At 48.2% G+C, this 20,758-nt stretch overlaps 1 protein-coding gene and 1 long non-coding RNA gene across 13 annotated transcripts in view; one reads left to right on the top strand and one right to left on the bottom strand.

Moving 5' to 3' along the window:
• The window catches only part of LOC148056643 (uncharacterized), a 207,037-nt gene extending 186,302 nt beyond the window's left edge, over positions 1 to 20,735 (top strand). Inside the window, exons 6-7 of one of the 4 annotated variants that reach the window (XR_015702510.1) lie at positions 4,424 to 4,552; positions 9,773 to 20,735. This is a non-coding gene — a long non-coding RNA (uncharacterized LOC148056643). Of the gene's footprint in view, positions 1 to 4,420; positions 4,553 to 9,772 lie in introns of all 4 variants that reach the window. The other 3 variants (XR_015702509.1, XR_015702511.1, XR_015702508.1) reach the window with 3 other exon arrangements.
• Positions 5,733 to 20,758, bottom strand: part of ARHGEF9 (Cdc42 guanine nucleotide exchange factor 9) — a 222,624-nt gene continuing 207,598 nt past the window's right edge. For 6 of the 9 annotated variants that reach the window (XM_087748352.1, XM_087748359.1, XM_009474573.2 and 3 more), the window contains one exon: positions 9,473 to 9,669. In XM_087748352.1, the coding sequence (XP_087604478.1) occupies positions 9,488 to 9,669 (182 nt within the window). In that variant the 3' untranslated portion in view covers positions 9,473 to 9,487. Of the gene's footprint in view, positions 7,313 to 9,472; positions 9,670 to 20,758 lie in introns of those variants that run through there. The other 3 variants (XM_087748353.1, XM_087748354.1, XM_087748355.1) reach the window with 3 other exon arrangements.

Here is a 20,758-nt window from a genome sequence, read left to right as displayed (position 1 = left end):
CGGGCAGGCCACACGCCGTTAGCCAGCCCCTTCTCTGCGGCGCACAAAAGTTTCTTAGTTTTCTCCATCCATCTCCTTTTGCCCGGCGATCCTGCCCGCACCTGACGGGCAGGCTGCGAGTATCGCAGCCAGAATCAGGCCGGGGCAGGTGCTGCAGGCAGGATACCTACCTTGCGTGCCAAAGCCCTTTTAGCATCACCTTTGCAGTCACCTGTACACAGCAGATGCCTTCAGGCGGCGATTCAGCAGGACCAAACACGGTGGCTTTGTGGGGAGCCTGGACACTCGCAGTCCTTAGAGAACGGGTACAAACTGTCCTGGGAGCAGGACCAGAGAGCGCGTCACCCATCTCGGCTCGCACCACAGCTACGAGTATTTATTGTATTTGCTTCTAGTTTCTTTTCCTGGTCCAAAGACTCTGGATTTCCTTTGTATAGCGTGAAACCACCGCAGCAGCAGGGCTGGCCAGGGACTCCTCTCTTGCTGCCCTGTATCTGTGGGGGAGTGAAACTTTGAGGAAATCAGTGCATTGGTCACATATTCCCTCAAAAAGCAGCCTGCAGCTACGGGCTCTGGTAAGGCAGGTGGCAACACGGTTACAGCTCCCCTTGACAGGACGAGAGCATAACCCTCCCTGTTCCTGACCCACCTTGTGCGTACGCAGCACCCACCCACGTAACGGGCACCAGTGCTTTTGCCTGCTGGAGCAGGGCTCTTGGTGGCTGCCCCAGGCTTTTGTGTCGCTTGGGTGTGTGACAGCCCTCCGCAGCTGGCCGTGGACACCAACAACGGGGCTTGGCTCCAGCCAAACCAAAAAATAAATTGCGAACTACAAATGATGTGGTTTAGGTTGGATAAGGCAGCAAGTGACAGAATTTTTTACAATTGCACTATTAGTGCAATTTGCCTGTCTGGTCCTTTGCTGGATTCGGGCCTGGGAGGCTCTGTAAGAACCGCACGCTTTCATGCCAGCTGAATTGGCCGGGGAGCGGAGCGTGCCGCGAGGCTGCTCGGTTTTGGCACAGGAAAAGCAAGGGTCTGGCTGCTGGGGAGTTAAAATACAGCAAATGGCCCTTCTTTGCATTTATCCAGCTTCCAAACAGAAAACAAAGAACTAGTGTGATAGCACAAATACGCGGAAAGCAATTCCACCTTAAGACGTGCTAAAATAATACCTTCAACTCAAAAAAAAAACACCCCGCGGCCTGGGCTGCACAGGAGTGCCTGATGGTGGAAATGCTATCAAACGTCCAGGTCAGCCGGCATCAAACTGATGTTAAAACGAGCTGGGCTGTACGGCCCAGTAAAGCTCTGCTCAGACCATTCATCTAGGCAGGCCAGCTCTCGCCCAGGAGAGAAACAGCCAGCACCAAAGGACTTTCTGAGATGACGACAGCAGCGACTTCCACTCCGGGAAATGACTTGCTTGTTCAAACCTGCTGCTCTCCTCACACTTCTGCAGTGTCTTGCAGTGAATGTGATCTAGTATCAACCCAGCCTATATAAAGCCTGCCTAAAAAATCGCTGTCTTTAGGAGGAAGAGTGGCTGAAGTGGCTGAGCTAAACTATTTCCAAGCATTTCCAGTCTGGATCGGTCCAGTCACTGATCCCGTGGATCAAGTACTGCTTTCAGTTACACCTCTAACAGGCCTGTGGCAGGTCACTGGGCTTGTTCCAATTTATACCAGTTCAGAAAAGTCAGGAATGGGATTTTTTTTTTTTTTTTTACCCTCAGTTACACAGTTCTAGGGAAAAATCCCACTGATCCAAAGGAGGCCCTGGATGGCTGTTGTACAGGTAAGAGGAGCCCTGGCCCTGCTGGCATGGATGACGGCTTGCTCTTGCTCAGCATCACCACCCAGGGCAACCTGTGCTGCGGGAAGGGCCACCTGCGGTCCCATTTCCTATGAGCCTGCAGAGGCTTGAATGCAGACATACCCGCCCGCCGAGTACTTGCTTCATGAATAAAAGCTTCACAGCTCTTGTAGAAGTGAGCTGAAAAGAGAAGCAAATATACCAAAATATCCTCTTAATGCTCCTCCAGATGAAAAAAAGAGAATAAAATTTCTTACGGAGTTAACTTCCACTGACTTCCAGGACCAGCCAGCAAGAGACCACTGAGCCTCTTGCAGCCTGAATTCTCAGAGATTATTTATAAGCCAGTTTAGTACAATGGTTTGTTCTGAAAAAACCTAGAACCTAGCAAAAATGTGTGTCAGTTCCCCTCCAGCTGTGCAATGGCTATAAAAGCCAGACAGGCGCTAGCTGCCTACGTTATGGCTCTCTGCTGTGATAGCAACGGGCAAGAAAGCCTGTATGTACGAAGACCTGCGTGTGCACAGCCCTTATCTCGGCTCAAAATGCGATCACCAACTCTCCTCCCCAGCTGTGAGCCGCAGAGAGGTGGCCAGCAGTGCCACACGCTCGACAAGATGCCCCAGACCAGAGCACCTTTTCAAGCACTGATGTTTTCTTTATGAGGCAACAGTTTCTGGAAGAGTTTAACATTTTTTATAGATTCTAAATGGAAAAGTAAAAACCCCACAGTGTTCCTGTCTTGGAGATTTTTTTGTTGGTGCTGTAACCAGTACTGAAAGTGGGAAGGGCTCCGTGTCCCTCGGACAGCGCGGGCCACCAGCCTGCCTTCGGCTGGCGTGCCGCAGCGAGGTGCTGGAGGGGGCTTGGGAACGGCCTGGGGGGCTCTGGGAACGGGGGAGCCTTTCCGAGCCATTGCTGCTGCACGGCCCGGCCGGGGAAAGGGCTGAGCACAGAGACCCTGTCAAAGCTGCAAGAGGCAACACATTACTGTGGCTCTGAAATGAGAAGGCGCACATCTTCACCAGGATGCATTTTGCCTTGAGAGAGCTGGAAAAAAAAAGGATGTGAACATTAAAAGCATTTAAGAAATACCGTGTATCTCTTTTCTGTAGCAAAGGTAAGAGATTTAGACAAATAAACACAGGTTTACAATTTGTACCTGCAGTTTTGGGGAGATTATATTTGCAGTTAAAGCGCTAGTGTCCCTCCTTAGCAGCGAAGGATTGCGAAACCCTCGGTGGACAGTGCTTAGAAATGCTCTTGAAAATGCCAGTTATTCCCGGTGCATCCCCAGCACCATGCAATCCCCGTTTGTTCTTTACCAACCCGGCACAGATGGTGCATTACCTGCTTTGGAGGATGCTGACCCACTACTGCACTTAGTGCAAAACCTGGTGCTGCTTCTTAGCTACAGAATAATAAGAAAATGTATTGTTTGGGGTAGATTGGGGTCTGTAATCCCAGCGCCATCAGTCAGATTGAATGTCTGAGTCCTTAAAAAGCAAAAGCTGGGCTGTAATACCCCGGCTACATACACACGGATAAAACAGAGATGGCTTTGACGTAGAGGCATTCATACAACATTCCTGTTGTGTCACAAACATATCAGCCTAAAAGCTCTACTCAATCTGTTCCAAGCAGAGCCGGGCCCGACTCTGCCCAGGGAGGCTGCCAGCTCTCCGCGGCGTTCCCCCGTGTTTCGCACAACCACGTGCCCCAGGCACACAGCTCGGTACCTGCGCAGGCAGGCGAAGCACCGTGCCAGACCATCAGAACAGGCAGAACCGATGTAGATGTTCATTTTAAGGTCACTTCCCTACCGATCATCGTTCATGCTGAGGACTGAATTCTGTACTTTGACATATGTGGAATTAGAGCTTTGGCACAAAATGGTAGACCCAGGCATGTGCTTCAGTGAATTTCTGAACCAAGGCCCCAGCGATCTGCCGGCCGCAGCTGTCCTGGCGTGCCCCTGCTGCTGCCTCGGAGGGTCGGCTCGGTCCGTCATCCAGAAATACGGCCTCACGAACCTAGCACCCCGCGAGACAAATGGATTTTAAACTGGGTTTCTTTGGTTTTGGTTTTTGTTTCATGCAACCAAAGTTCAGAGTAGCTGGCTGAATGCTGGGTGGCTGGAGAAAGCTAAAACCAAACGCATACTGTCACTAAATGAAATGTGTAAGTCGGCCATCACCGACGGGCTGCAGCGGCATTCCCGGCCGTGGCGTGCTCGTCTCTCCGGCCGCCACCGGGAAAGCAAGCTGGGGGTGGGAGCGTGCTGCAGGAGCACGAAGGTTGTTCATCGCTTCTGCATAAGCTTTGGTGGGGCTCTCACTCCCAGCACCCGCGCTGGGTGATTGGGTTTCTTCCCCACTCCCTCCTTGTCAGGGCTTTTTTTGGTACGTGACACATCTCGGGCAATGCTCGTGCCCTCTCTGACCGCCCCCCTCCTTCCCCACAGCTCACATTTGCAAACCTGGAGGGAAGGGCAAAATTCTGGCAAACAACTGTTTTGGCCTGCCAAGACGGCGGTGTGGGTAGGAGAGGTGTTCTTCAAGGGGCGGTTTTGTACGTAACCGCACTTTGGGGCTGTTCTCCCCAGCAGCGTGTTTTGGGAGCGGCGCCGTGCCAGCCCTCCCGACTGACTTCGGTTACGCGCTGCAAGAAGAACAGGATCATCGGGACGGGTGAACCCCAGCGCGGCACCAACGTCCTCCTCACTGCAAGCAATAATGTAAGCAAGAGAAAAAAGCTTGGCTTGGGGTATTGCTGAAGCAGCAGGCCAATGTGAAGCTGCGATGTTTGAGGTCTGGGTGAGCCTGCTCCTGAACCTGCTCAAACTCTGGCCCCGCAGAAGCCTTTGTGCTCGCAGCTTTGCCTCTCTCCTGCCTCTCTCCCTTTCTCCCAGGGCAGAGCTGCTTGGCTTTTGCGTTTTTTTACTGCCTTGTCTGACTGGTTTCCTAAGATGTGTGGGCTGAAGACACGGTCAGTCCGTGTGCCAGCAAACTGGCCATCGCTCACCCCGACGGGCACCCGCGGGACAGACAGGAAAGAGCAGAAAGTCGGCGTCCTTACTGAAAACGTAGCTCTTTGGCCGCAGGTATTTCTAGCAACTTGGTAGGTGGGCCTGTGTCTTTCTCCACACAATGACAGGCATCGCTCCCAACCGCTGCCGGGTCTGGGTGCCATGGTGCGATAACCCCAGTTCTCTTGGTTGTGACTGGATTTTTGGGCTATCTAGAAATAGACGACTCAACTGTCTTACCTGCGAAATGCCACCGCGTCTCTGGAGAGAGCACTTGGCCTTGCAGGGGTAAAGCACCCGGCTCCTTCTCCCGGCGGGCGCTTGCTCCCTCCGCGCCAAGGGGAAACCAGGGCAGGAACCTGCTCCTCTCCTCGGCTGAGCCCTCTGCGGCGGAGCAGCGCGTGGCCAGGCTCCCTCCCCGCGAATCCCCCTGCTCTGCTTCCCCGTGCTCTGAAACGCTCCTTACATTGCTCACAACGTAGTTGTGATGAGATGGCTGGCTGCAGAATTCAGCTGTCGTCAAGCTGGGGCTGGAGCTGAGCAACGCTCAGTCACAGAAAGCATTTTAAAGCCCTGTTTCGCAGAAGACTTGAGCCGAGCCCCGCTCAGAGCAACCCCTGCCGGCACTTGCAAGGCGGTATTTTGTCAGCACTGAACCGCCAGCTACTCATTAATCATTTCACTCGGTTCAGATGGAGGACACAAAGCCAGGGGAGGGGGGATATTTCCAGAACAAACCTATTTTTTGGTTACACACGAATGTCGCGGTGGCTGCTCTGCCGGCGAGCTGGAGCCCCCCCAGCGACTTGCGCTTGGCCTTTGGGAAAGGAGTGAGACCGCTCTGAGGAAAATGATTTAAAATGCCTTCAGATGCCTTTTCACTTCTTTTTATTTAATTCCATAAATATTTTCATAAGGCTCAGTGTCTTTACAACACTTTTTTAAACACTTTTTTTGTTTTATACACACAACTTTGACACTTGTTTGACAGGGTCAAACAGTCCAATATAAACAAAATAATAAAACTGGCAAGTGCGGATCAGCTGGGTTACCAAAATCCTTTTTTTTTTTCTTTTTTTTTTTTTTTTTTGCTCTTACTGTTAAAACCCGAAAAGCACTAAAATATCAGTATTTGGCTTCAAACTAGAATTTTAAAAACCTTTTTTTTTTTTTTTTTTTTTTTTTAAATTCTCTGCTACAAGTCCCTGTCGTCATAGTGCCTTTAAACTCCTACAGACTCTTCTTTTCTTCTTAAGGAAAAATAAGCTTGGTGATGCCATGCAGAACTTACAATAGCTACTAAATATACATGTTCCCTGAAATGTAGCTGCAATGAAAAGATGACAGAGCATAAAGAGAACAAAACCAGAAACCCAAAGCACCACAGTGTACTATCAATAACATTGCAAAGGACGGCCGGCGACTGTCCAGAAACTGAAACAAATTTCAAATATATTTCTCTATGTATTATTTTCTATTTACAACTGTTAGATGCACCTAGGTTGGTTCTTGTTTGATCTTTTTGGAGAGGGTGGGGAGGCGAAAGTCTTGAATTTAGATCCTCTGTTCTAGTGTCTAGGTCAAGGGGTAATGCATGTCATTTACCTAGGGAAGAGGGTGGTTTTATTTTTTATATATATATATAGATTCAGCCAGAGAAATACCGTAAACGTGTAAGTTTGTTACAACTCTCTTGTTGCTGCATATGGAATGGTAAGTGGGTTCCTCCTGTCTGGCAGTGAAATGAAAGTCTGTATCAGACGCTCAGTCAGAATCACCCCAGTCTGACTGCATGGGCGCTGCTGCCAGCGCTCCGGACACTCGAGGCAGCCCAGCCCTGCTCCCTATCGGGAAAGCCACAGTAGGTGGTAAAGTGGGACCCGGTGCTGGTTCTTCTTTGTGACAACGCTCCATCTCCTGCAGCACCTTGGCAATTTATGGAGGGGAAGAGCTTTCTTGAATGCCATGCCTGAGAGCCAAGCCCCTCTTCCCTCTGGAACAAACGCCTGCATCTGCTTTGCCTGCCGCCTGGCTTCGGCAAGCGCTAGCCACGCTAGTCTGGTTTGGCTTTCCATTTAAGAAAGAAGCTGCGAGTCCAACAAGTGGCCTTGTCAGATCAAGCGAGTCTTGATTTATGATGCAAATAATGGTGTGGCGGTGGTGTTTCTTTTTTCCTAGTGCTGAATATTTAGGAAGCATCTTCTCATAAAAATTATGGATGTCTCAGTCTCACTCTCTGAGGCACAAAACAGTAAATGAACAGGCTTAACTAATGTGCTTGTTACTTTTTTTCCCTAAGCAATTAAAAAGGCAAAGGAATAAGTGAAATTTTCATCATGTTGACAACAGTTTGTCATCTCTCTCTCTTTCTCTCTCTCTCTCTCTGCATCTCTCCAGCCATTCAGCAACAGTAAAACATGTCAGTTAACTTCCGAGAACCCATCTCATTCACTTCTTTAAATACCCATTCTGTTAAAGAAACAAAAGAACATTTGCTACATATTCAATATTAAAATCTGACCGTAAAAATGCAAAGATACAAAAGAGCATAAAAATAACTTCTGATAGAAAATTGGGCTGCCTCCTATTTGGGATTCCCACTGGTTCGCTGCTGCCTGTCACAGAGGGGCTGCTTTCCTCTCCAAAACACGGACCCGGCTTTGCTCTTTATTGATAGCTTCGAGATTACTAAACAGCGCTGAGATTATTTTTGTACTTAAATAAAAAATACAGCCACTGCCCTGAAATAAAAGAGGCTCCATGGAAATACTGAAACCCCACTCTCTGCTCTTCCCATTCGCTTGTATTTCTCAGGGGAGAAAAAAACTGTATCTCCATGCTAGCTGGCCTGGGGTGCTTATGTGGGGGATCAGATTCGAACGGAAATGATAAAGACCGTGATCAATCACTTCATCCCGCATTTTCAAAGGAGCTTGCAGAATAGCTCTGCAAAGTTTTGAAGTTCGTCTTCGAAATCTGGTTAAACAGTCTCGTTTACCCTAGGAAAAAAAATCATCCTAGTGCACAATGATTTGTTTTACAAGCTTAAACATAAGCTTTTGCGCTCGCAAACAAATGCACTTAAGGCTGAAATTGTAGGAATTGTCTTTGAAAATGGAGCTATGAATCTCCAGAGGGAGAAAAAGAGAGAGAAAGAGACCTGGAGAGTTTAGCTAATCGCTCCAGAGCCCGCTGACACTGATACACCCCTGCTGAACCACTGATCCCGGTCGGATTAAACTGATCTCTGATTTCGATTAGGTCACGTAATCATGGCCATACAGCTAAACTTCTCGGGTCACACCCAGATCTTTCCTGAAAGGCAGTTCTCACCTCCCCTGCAGCCTGGGTACATTAAACACCCGGCCAATACTGCCCCTGACTGGGGCAATGACCCTTCCACGAAGGGCCACCACGGGCCGCTCCGGCTTTGCCGGGGAGGTCGGTGCCCCGGTGGAGCCAGGGACCTCATAGGCAAGAGTGGAGCAGGCAGCGAGCGCCGTCGCAGCCCTCGCTTTTGGGTCATTGCTCCTGTAAATGGCAATTAGTGGTTCAGTGACGCAGTGCTGTGCAGGCGTGAGTGTGGCCAACAGGATGGGACCTTAGTTCCTGAAGAAAGAAAACTGGCCATTTGCTGGAGCCTAATAGCCAGTTTTCCTCTAGCTGGAATGGAGGGCATGAAGCCATCAGTTTTTAAGCCTTTATCTTTGCATGGAAAACAAAGATAGGAGTGGGCTTTTCAGAGTCGTCTCCCAGCTTAAAAAGAAAATAAATCAAAGATAACCCCACAGAAAGAAAACTAACCGCAAAAGAAATAAAAGCCCCTGATACTCTTTTCTCAGTCTTACTCCCAGCGTGAACAAATCACACTGAATTGAGAAAAAGACAGCGCTTAAAGAAATGCAAAAAATTAACTGAGGAAAACCCATCTCTCGCTTCCTAAATAGCTGATACCCCTTCTGCTCCTCTTCACCTGCCCACAACAAAACAGTTAAAGCCAGAGAAATACTGCGCAGCAGAGCATGGTGCACGAGGGAGCACATCCAGACAGGCACGAGTCAGACCAGGGAATGCAGGACGGGGACCGGGCAGGGTCGATGCTCCTCACTGAAATGATAACTCCGGGGACAGCCAAGGAAGGGACGGAGAGGGAGGGAGAGGGAGCAGAGATCTCCCGGCACTCCAAAAAACAAACAACCCCCCCCCCCCATAAATAAGATCAAATAAAATATACACCAATGTAGTCCATGAGGAACTTCGATGACGAATTCACACAAGCGAGAAAGCATTCTGGGATGCCAATGACGACTTGAATGAAAATGAAGAAGAAAAGAAAAAAAAAAAAAAGATGTCCAACCAATGGAATAAAATAAAACAGGTCACATGGTTAGAAATCATTGGTGCTTCCTAGTATCTAGTAGCAGATTGCTTCCCAAAAACAACAAAAAAAGTTTTTGGTCCTTCTATATATATACATATGTATATATATTATTATTTTTAAAATGTGTGTATATATATATATGTATATATATTTAGTTGCAACAGTGCTTCTCCGAAAAAAGGTCCATCTATAAATATAATTTTATTTATTTTTATTTTTAAATTTTAGTTCTTTTAAGTTAAAATTCTCCATCTCTCTAGGTATTATTTTTTGAATGGTGTTAACCTGCTGAAGTTTTGCCAGAATGGTGCCTGGCTGCGTCTGGGTTCGGTGAACTCGAAGACCTGGGACTGGGATATGCCATCTGTCACCATGTATTGTCCCTGATTTAATGGATCCTGGGGTGGTGGGTAGGCTGGAGGAACCGACTTGGAGTAGCTCACACCTGCATCGATGATTGGGGGGAAAAAGAAACAGATCAGTCAAAGTGCAATTGGGTCAATAGTCTTTCTTCGTCATGCTATCGCTTCTTATCACTTAATAACCAGGGTCCCAAACAACAGGGAGACGTGCTAGAGACGGCAAATCTACGGAAGATCGCAGCAGCTGCCTGAACTCTCAGCTCGGAGGCTACCTACGCTGGACCACGAGTTGAAGGTTTGGAAAAGATCCATTACTTTTGTATTGGCAGAGTTTTGCCTGCCCTCATGGAAAAGTCCTGCGTGACCTAAGGAGGCACAAACGAGGCCAGGCCACGTGCAGCATCAGTCTGGTCAGACGACGGCAGACAACCGCATCGTTCAACCCGCTCGCTAATTTAACGCTTGCTGTTAAATTAAATTTAAAGCTCGTTTTCACCCTCCCTCCCAGCTACGCCTGGAAAGTGGCTTTGCCCCAACATGCCCCAGTGACCAGCCCCGAGCAGCGTGACCCCGAGGACCACTCGGCACCGGCTCCTGCGCCAGAAGGGAGCAGAGCTGCTGTGGAGGAAGCGCTACGCTGCAGGGACCCGCGCCGCCTCGGCGCTATTCGGCCTATACAGAGGGCAACTCGTTATTTTCTTTAGGAAAGTTTGTAGGACTTTTCCATAGGGTTAATTTTAAATTTACCAGTCTGGTCTCAGCCAAAAACGGCTGCGTGCAACGCAGAAAAGGCTGATTCTGCTCAATCCAAACTGGTAGCAATGGATGGACTGGCAAGGCTATGCTTTCAGGTTCTAGGTGCGTAATCCCCCAGAGGTGAGTCACAGCTCCGGCGCAGGAAGGGGGTGAGGGGATGCTGCCTTCCCACGGAAAGGGGGAGCTTCAGCAAGCTGGGACCTACGCAAGCCCTTCTACAGGATGGTGTAGAAAGGGCGGCTCTGGGCGAGTGGAAGTGGAACAGAAGGGAGGCAGGTCACCACCAAAGTGCAGACTACAGGGAACAGTAATATAGCTACTTCTGTATTTCCTTCCCCGCAAAACGACGAGGGATAATCCCTCCTTCAGCCTCAGGGTAGCGTGACTGGCTGGAAACCACAACTCCAGAGAAGGGCAGGAAGGAGAGAGGAGCAGGGCTCTGAAGCAGGTTGCTGTAAGCTCTGGCCATCTCTGGATTCCCTCTGCTGCATGCAGAACTGCTCTTCCTTCTGCGGGAGGGCAGCCCCGGCCGCGTGACGGGTGGCAGGCTTCGCAAGGGCCATCTCGAGGCCATTGCCTCCCCTGGTTTTAACCGCAGGAGCGAGGCGACTCTACCCAAGTAGATCAGTGTCCTCATCTGGAAAGCGGGATGGCATCACCCACCTACCTCACACGAGGGTTGTGAAGCTAAATTAATTAATGTTTGTAAAACACTTTGAGATCCTCGGCTGGGAAGGTGCTAGAGAAGGCAAAATACGGTGATTAGCACCCAGGTACCACAGCAACGTGTGTAAAAGAAATGCGACTCTTTGCATTCGGTTAGCGGTTCCTACCCACACACAAACACATGCTTCGCGGGAGCAGCGCCGGCCGGCCCGGGCACGGGAAGGCTGCACACAGTCGGGTACTTACAGACAAAGGGAAAAGCCTCACAAAGCGCACTCACGGAGCTCATCAGACAACTTCTGTATGTTGCCGCATTATAATTCAGGACTTCTTTTAGATACAAAGCTAAGGCTTTCGTATGGCTTTAGGACAGAGAATTCATTCACTTCCCCTTGCTATAGAATTTACCAATCAAGGGTTGTTAAAATCCTCAAAAGGTTCAGACCAAATGGAGATATCATCTTGACTATGTCTAACTGTTTTCTCCTTCTTTACAGCAAATACCATCAAATCATGCAGCTCTCTGTCCACCGTAGGGAGTAACCAAGACCTTTCCTTACGGTGGACAAAAAACACTCCGTGATTCATACTTATTAACCTTTAACAAATTCATCACAGTTCATATTTCATACTTATTTGAAAACAACAACCTGGAGATGTTCTGCATTTGTATCTGCATGCTGGAACAGAGTTACTCATCAACAAGTTTTCTACTCTGTCTTCCCCAAGCTCCTCTCTCCCACAGAAAGCCCGCAGAGCACGGTGCAGCCCCAGAGCCCTTGCTGTCCTGGGGTCAAACCTGGAACAAGGGCAGTTCTAGGATACCTGAGACACCTTCTGTACCACCCTTGTTGGCAGGCCCCAACCGTCCATTTGAATTGACCACACTATGTGACTTAAGCCAATGATGTCCCATAAGGGTCAAGCATGGGCTTGAGCTCATCTCTGCCCTACCTCTTCCCTCCCTTCTGCCGCTGTCCTGCTCTGAGTTGCCTTGTTGGGAGGCAGGTGAACGGGTGGGCAGTGTAACCAACTGCAGAGCCTGCTCTGGAGGGCAGACTCTAGCCCTGAACCCATACAAGAGTGTAGACATTCTCCTGGAGGCCACCAGCCTTTACTGCCTTGGCCACTTTTCCCAGGAGAGACTGGTGAGGAATTTTAGGATCTGTGGTAAGGTTAGGATCTGGTAAAGGCCCCTTACATGGCTAGAGTTGGGAAATACATCTTCTTCTGTCTGGTAGGTGGTTGGGATCTTCGACTGACCCAAAGGACCAGGAATTACTTCAAAGGCAAACGGGCCTTGTGCCACCAAGATTGCTAACTAACGTTCTACAACACAAAAGAGCTGTGAATCTAAAGCTGCTACTAAGGGACATACAGCAATTGCTTCCAGCTTTGGAAGACCTTAAAACCACATTGCTTTAATGACATGGCCCAATGTCTTTTGCATCCTGTGGCTGCAGAGTAGCAGTCAGCCTCGTGATGCATCCAGTCTGCCACGCTGAGCTGCGCTGAGCTCTTTAGTGTCTCTAAACCAATTTGCGGAGGGTGAACTAGTGTATTTTAATCATGACACAGAAATGCTACGAAATGTCCTGGATCAGCAAAATGTTATGCACTTGGAAGGCTGGAGAAGTAGAGAAAGGAGAGTCTGGCTGAAGTCCACTGACATTGATGGAGTTAAACTGCAAAGAATGTAATCCATAGTCTGTCTTCTCCAAAAGAGGAAAAGGCAGACTCCCCTGGCCAGATGACTAGCAAACCCCACTCCTGAAAAATGTCTGTCCTTGCTTGAAACGTACCCATGCACACACTGCCACTTCCCTCAGTAAAGAAGCTCAGACCCATATTCTCAAAGTTGTTTGCGTGGCCCTGCTTGAGGATCTAGGCTGTTGGCATTAACATCTCATCTGGATGAGCGTCAAAAGCTCCTGGCTGGTTCTACTTGAACAAGCACCCGAAGGTTTGCATATTTATCATATTTATCAAATGGCCTCCGTGGCCTGAATGATCAAGACTGCGGATCTCGATGGCATGCATAATTACCGTGTGTTTGTGGGCATGCAAATAAAAACATTTGTGCTCTGGCAAGTCAGGCTGATAATTCCATAAGACTACATTTTCTTGTGAAGCTGTGATACAGCACTTTGCAATAACTTGAGGTGCCCCAAGAATGGCTTTTTGTTTTTAGGACATACCCATGTTCTTGACAAGGTGGAACACTGGAATTGGGGGGCGGGGGGGAGATGGAGATTCATCTAATCTGCAAATCTTCAAATCCTGAGAAAGAGCAATTCTGGGAAAAAGTATGACAGGTTGGTTTTTCTATTCTGCTCTGGAGTGGTTTGCTTCCTCATCAGAACACGGGGCCATTGTGCAAAATTGTCTCTTGAGGGATTTTTTTTTATATGCAAAGCCATAACTCCACTGCGATTCAACAGAAAGAAATGAGCAAAGCTCTTTTCCAATGCGATTTTGGGCTGCTTGGTGAACAGAATTCAAGGCGCAAAGGGAAAGAATCGATAGATAAGTAATGATTTCTAGACACAGCTGCTGCGCTGCCTTTCCAAGGCGTAAGAAAGCAGCTATGCACCCATGACCAGACTTGGAGCTCCTTCTGCTGGTTCATGCATAATTCTGCACTGTAGCAGAATATAAAGGCTGCAGCTGCATAGCGAGATGGTTCGGCAGGGTGGGGGTTGCGGAGATCTGTTCAGAATGAGAAAAAGAAAACTCCAGGGTTTATAATTTGGCTAGACAAAACTGGTAAAGAGAGATGCTGCGCTGTCAGTTGAAATCATGTCTTTTTTTAGTACTAGGCAACGTCACTTGGAATCTTTCGGATTTCTCAGCTCAGAAGAAAACAATTAAAAAGATTTAAAACTGTCTCTTTTTCCCCTTCTAGTTCTTTTTTTTCAGAGTGGCTCTTCTATCTGAGGTTACAACACAACTTCAGCAGCGCTTGAAGGGTTTGGAGCATGCTGTTAACTCACAGGCAATCCACATGGACACGTGCAGACAGACGCGGTTATAATACAGCGGGACAGCTACGTCAACACCGCACCTTTCCAGAGTGAATACAAAACATACACAGAGTACACTCGGAATTGCCTATATATAACCATGGAAACTTGCCTTACAAGCTGTTTATTCCACCCTCAACCTTTACCATTTTAGCTTATACTTTGATCAGGAGCTATTTCATAGGCTTTTCTTCTGCCTCGCTGTCTAGGTCTCCTGCTCTTCATTGGCCAGAGTCGAGTGGGAGACAAGCAAGTCTTGCCACCCGCCGTCCCTGCGGGCCGAGCGGAGGCTGCTGGCAGGGGAGAAGCAGAGCTGCGCTAAGGAACCCCTCATCTCCCCAGATCTCAACAGCGGCTGAGCCAACTTGCATCCTTTGGGAGCCATGCTCCAAAATCCCATAAATTCCGTTTCCTCCTGAATATCGTAACCCATACACAACATGGAGTAGCCAGGAACATACCTCAGGAACACTAATTGTACGGTTAATTACTCCTGCAATAACGACAAGTTTAAGTTAAAGAAATAAGAAGCAGTAACGGCTGAACGGGTACAGCCCTTTGCCTTTCTTCAGCACATTTCAACAGAGGATCTCAAAGCACATCACCACTATTTACTTGGTTGCTGTTACGTTTAGAGTTGGCAAATTATGCTGTGTCTGGTATTAGTTCTGCTCCCTGATTGCAGACCTAGTTTTTACAGCAAGAGGTGCGGACGGCAGCTGTGAGCAGGAACCGTCTGCCTCCGAAGGCAGTCCTGAGCAGCCGGGGATGTCATCAGTTTACACTTCCATGCTAAACTACCCGACTCTAGTTTTGTCATACTCGCCCAGCTCAAGAGGAATTTAAGTGGTGCATTAGCCACGGCGCTTTACGCAGCCGGGGATTTCACTTAATGGCCTGGCAGAGGCAGATATTACCAGGGATGGTACTGGTGAGGAGAACGTGCCTTTTCTATCCACTAGCCTAACATCCATGTTTTGGAGGAAGAGGGAGGGAAAAGGGCTAACTGCAGCTTGAGAAATGCAGCAGAGGAAAACAGTCATCTTGTGTCCTGGCTATTCCACAGCCAACCACAGTACCTACAACTACTGAGGTAACTCCACCTTCCTGAGTCTATTTATCAAGTCTGGTACTGCAACCTGAGGTCATTAGACTAGACATTAAGATAATGATTCCTCATGTGATAAGCAAAAGCTAAGGGAGGCAAGGTGGAATAAATGATACTAGGGCTTTATCAATCAAAGCCAGCTGAAAACTAATTTATCCCATCGTGTATTTATATAGGCTCCCTCTCCTCCAGCATGCTGTACACTGATAGCAAAGATCACTCTGTCCGTTTCATTGATAGGAAGAGATCATTTCATCCATCTCTGCCCTGAAGCGCAGCCTCTTCTGGGTAGCAACACTGTCCCTTACCTAAAATACCTCCCCAAACTGAAAGTGCAGGAGAATCTGGGCTGACAGGCTTATTCCAGTTGGAATCTCAACGTGACATTGATGTCAACTTCTTGGCTCTTCAAACGAGGGCCAGTGGAAAACCCAAGAGGCCCGCTTCACATCTCAACGAACAACTCCCCTGGAGAATTTGCTCAGAAGCATGTGCCCACTGCCGAGTCACCGGTACCATCCTTAGAGGGCTCCCAGCCACGAATTTATTCATGATTTTCCTTAGCTTGTACATCTGACCGGATCTCGGGTAAAACTACTGACTCCAGCTGGGTTACCAATGCCTTGAGGGGGAAGCCATCTATCTGTACTATCATCAACGAGGCTACTGCTTGTGGACCCAACGCACAGAGTGCCTGGGCGAGCCGCAGATGGGTACTGCGTAACGCCTGCGTTTCGGAGGTTTTGGGTAGGGGCAGTATTGTACAAGCAATGGGATAAGGTCTGTGATTTCTCTGAATCTGTGGGGAAATACCACTAAGAACATGATTAGCTCCGTTCTTTCACCTCCGCTGGGGGAAGCTCTGTGAGAAAAGGGAAGTGACCCTGATTATCTGAAAATGCAAATGTCCCCCTTCGTCTTAAAGTGGTCAGCCTATGTGTTGCTCAGTTTCTCTGAATCCCCCCGAGGCTATGCCTACATGTGTGAATGGGATGGGGAAACATGTCAGGGCCACAGCAATCTTGTTAGCAGCGAAGATGCAATAAAATAGGCTTAAACACTCAGGAGAACCACAGGAGGTACCTGCAGACTCTGTTACCTGGTAAGACCTGTCCTCGCCAGCTGGGCGAAGCCAGCACAAGTACGCTAACGTGCAGCCATCTCGGTTTGCTATGCAGACTTGCTGGGGGAGAGCTTGAAGTGCAGAAGTGTGAGAAGTCAGAGAAAAGCTGTTGGGTGTTTGGGTCAGGGTTTTTATGACACAGCTGGCCCTGAGCTCAAAGGATCAGAAAGGAAGAAATTAGCAGGAAAATTCAGTGACTCAGAGGGTGTTTTACTGCAGGCCAAAGCAGTTCATGCTGGCTGATGATTTAACCCCTGCTGGGTTTGCATTGCTGAGTATTTATGGACAGATTTAATGACAGCATCCTTCTAAGCTCAGGGCTAGGGGTGATGGTGATTGAATACGTGTTTCCCTCCTTCCGCAAGTCCCAGACCACCAGGCTAAAGGCTGGTCAGAGGGCATCTGCTTTGGTGAAGCTGTGGCACAGTGCAGAGGAGAATAGAGAGGACAGAGAGAAGGGCATGAAGGAGCTGGCTCATAGCACGGGTCTGAAGAGCTCTCCTGGGGGGGGAAACCCTCCCACCTAGTACTAAGGTCACTTCTTTGAATTTGAACAGACGTTACGTTTTCCAAAATGGAAACATTAGTGGGAAATGGTGCTGTAAGAATGGGGTCTCCTTGCTGGGCACTGGAACCTCTAATCCCCCTGGCACCCCTGGCTGACAGCCTCTGGGAACACGAGCAAAAATCCCTTACGTGTACACGCTGTCCTGCGTGGGGGCAGATGAGGATAAAGCCAGGGATCAGAAAAGTAACTGAATGTTTCTGAAAGCTGCAAACACTAATTATTGGAGGGGAGATTAAAAGTGGCCAGCAGGACAGAAGCCCTTGATGGACAGAGGCACTAAAGGAGCCTTCGGTTTTCAGACACTTAGAAATGGAAGAAGTACCCCGGATAACCCTGTGTCTATGTTAAGGACGGACTGGGGATCACAAAGGATCCATTTTCAGTGGAGCTTTAGACGTGTTTCCACTGCTTTAGTCAATAACAAGCACAATTTTGGAAGTGCAACTCAATGCTATCTTAATGTTGCAGCGTCAGTGCAGGCAGCAAAGGTCCTCACTGGTACTGGGACTTCTCTGCAGAAAAGTTGCACGCCTGATTGACTGTAGCTTCAGAAGGGTTGTGGGAATTTTTGTTGTTTTTGTAAGTCAAGACAAATAAATGTCTCTGTTACTTTACTATTTCTAGGAGACACCATAGTGAATTCTATTCCCAGTTACCACGCTGACATTGAAAGAGGCTAAAGGGCAGTAACCGAGAGGCAAAATCTTGAACAATCAATGCAAAAAGAAAAAAAACCCCAACAAACAGCCCTTTTCTCTATCTGTTGGTAAGGTGCAGAGCCAACACTACCCATTTAGTTTACGTCTAATGGACTTAAAGAAGGCCAAAAATTGGTTTAATGCTGTCTTAAGGCACCTGGTCTAATATCATTACATTTTGCCCAATCCAATAAGTAGTGCAAACCCTAGTGTATTGCTGAAATCCGACCTTGCGCATCACTAAATCGATTTGGAAGGGAGCCTGGCACTGCCTGCGCGCACGCATTTCTGCGCGGACGTGAGCGTCAGGAGGGGGTGCTTCCAGAGGGGGCTGACGTGCCCCACGGAGCGCCCGCATGTCGGGGTCAAAAACTTCTCAAAACACTGAGAGTTCTGTCCTCTCTTAACCACCTGGATAAAGTTTCCATTAGTTTAAAAAGCAGAGTTTTAAGGCTTCTTCTCCTGCTATCAGCTGATCTCGCGGCGTCTCTCCCTCGCCTGCCACAGCCAGCGGCAGTTTAAATGCCTCCTTTTCAAAGGCACGCCAGCCAGCTCCAGGGTAATACTTCTGGGAGGTGTGGTACAGCAGCGCATGAAATAAGCAGCAGTTTATACTATTTGAAAAATGTTTTTCTGCTTCACCTCTAACAAAGTTGATTGCATTTTCCATTTCACCTCCTTCACGGCTTTTCTCTCGTCCTGAAGTATTCTGTGACAGGGAAATTACCATGGTTTCCCGTTTAAGAGATGGAGGGAACAGCTGAGATAATCTAGAAACAAATCTGTAATAGGCATCCGCCGACGCGGAGCAGGGCTCTCGGCACATCAGGTCGAGCTGTTGAGCCGTCAAGCCCTGCTGTAGCCACTGAGACCTGTCCTGCGAAGTCCGTACCTTTACACGAATAAATAGTTCAGGTGAATGCAGTGGAAGTATTCCTACTCCTAACAGGCTTCACTGCTTTCCAGGTATAACTGATGCTCTAAACCCAAGGTTAAAGCCCCTTCCCATGCCACTGTCGCGCTGCGGGAGGCCGCGCGGGCAGGGCAGAGGCAGCACGCGGTGCCTGCAGGCAGCAACCACCTGCCATAGGCACACGCGTCTGCCCGTTCCCGGCCCTGAGAGCTGCGCCTCAGCCTCAGCAGCACAGCCCCAGGTGCCTGCCAAGGTCTCTGGCAGAAAAACTGCTGGCAATATATGTAAAATGCATATGGCAAGATTCAAAAAATCAGTCGCTAAAAGCCAACTCTCAGGAATTTCCTCCCTCTTCTGAGCAATGCCAGCAGCTCCCTGCTCCGGCAGCCTCCTGCCCCTCCTTGGGTCGTGGGCACGAGACAAACCACAGAGTAAGAAAACTAGGGGTTTTCAGAGAAACATGCCATGCCGGTACTTAAGTTAATTAATCTGAGACTGGGCTATGATTACCACAATGTAGGACAAAAGAAACAGAGCTACTAATTTAATGACCCTATTTGTTGTTTTTCAGATTTCATGTCTTAAGTAAAACAACCAGGCTTCACTTAACCTGGTGCTTGGGGTCTGACTGGATTCTGTCTGACTCGAGGACTTCATCTCATAAAAAGACCTGCCAGTGTTACAGCATAAGCCCCTTCTTCATAAAAGAAATGCTGACCAGTGTTTTAGGAGCTAATTAATTTTATAGTCAGAGAAGTCTAAGATAATAGCCCCTCCTTTTTCACCTCAGAGAGAAAGAGAGAGAAAGAGAAAGAGAGAAAACGAGAGCAATTGCTGTGTAAGAAATAAGTACGGTTAGGCATATTACATTTGTCAGGATGCAAGTTCAGTGATTTAAGTGGGAATACTGGTAGGCATGCTCAGGCACCTTTGAACTGTGTCACTTAATGACTGAACAGTACAATTATTAATTAATTGATACCTTAATTAATTAATAATATAATTAATTGAACAGCACATAATAATTAAAACTGGTTTTGTCGTGGCCATCATGCAAATCAGTTTCTCTAATTTTCCAGTTGCCATAATCACCATAATCTCCGTGGTTGCTTCTGTGCTGAGGGACAAGCATGCTAGTGGCGAGGGGCAAATCTGCAACACCGAGCTCATGGCAGCGTCCGCTACTGCCTGACCTACACGTACATTGTGTAAGGTACATCTTCCCAGGGCCCGTTTTTGGGGGTGTGCATACTTCGAGCTTAGAAAATCTGGCCAGGAGAGTTTTTAGAGAACATCTCAGAAGACAACATAGGCAGTCAGTAGAGAGGAGAAGACTAATGACAATGGAGAGACACAGCAAACCAAGGAGTTCACAGTTGGCCTAGCAAACCACTACTGGACCAGCAAAGCCAGTAGACAACAAACAGGTGAGGCAGAAAGCAAAGAGGTTCCTTAAGCTTTTGCAAAAACCAACCCAATGCCTGTACAGAGCGGGGACAAATCTGCCTGGAACTGACTATAGCCAAGAAGCGATGAGTTTTCTCAAAACCCGTTTATAGGCCTAGTTGTGCCACGGTACTTTGGTAACGAATCGGTGACTTTGTGAAGCTTTGGAAAACATGAAAAATGACCCTTCTGACTTTCCCTCCATATTTACTATTTCAAAACCTGTAGCTGCAAGAGTTATTGCGAGAGATAATTAACGCTGGCTGTTTGGCCAGTTGAGACTCTGTTTAATATCTAGCATGGCATTTAGTAGTTGGCTGTAGCCTGCCTGGGTGGGGAAATGAATCTGACGTTGGAGAGATATAATGTCTTTACTAAGACACTTTATTTCCTAGAGCTGATGCTACTGTGCTGTCCTTAAAAAGTTATAGGTAGCCCCAGGAAATGTGAGCGTCCCCTTTCCAAACACAGGAAAGGGGTAGATCCCTCACCATCTCCAGTATTTAGCCATCTTTCTTTCTTCGCTAATGGGAGACTTTGGGAATTAGCAGAACCCCTACACATCTCCGCACTCACTGCCATTTCAGCCTGAGATAAACAACCGAGAGAGATTTCTGCCCCCAGGGACAGCTTCTGGACATCAGACTGGAGACACGAGATCAAATTCATCTCTGGTGAAATTCCACTGGCTTCAACCACATTAGACCAGAGATTAATTTGGCCCACAGATACATTAAGAAAGGATACAAAGCACAAACGGTATTTTATAAAAAAAGAGAAAGGGGAGGGGGAAATTCAAGGGGGACGCTGGATCCTAACCCAGCAGGATTCAGCCCAGCCCGCTCCACCCTCACATCACCAGGCACAGTGC

The sequence above is a fragment of the Nipponia nippon genome, unplaced genomic scaffold, assembly GCF_047370975.1.
Source record: "Nipponia nippon isolate SJK-2023a ecotype South Korea unplaced genomic scaffold, ASM4737097v1 scaffold_12, whole genome shotgun sequence".
Classification (NCBI taxonomy): Eukaryota; Metazoa; Chordata; class Aves; order Pelecaniformes; family Threskiornithidae; genus Nipponia; species Nipponia nippon.
Note: the sequence above shows the minus strand (reverse complement) of the source record. Positions and strands in the feature narration are given on the sequence as shown.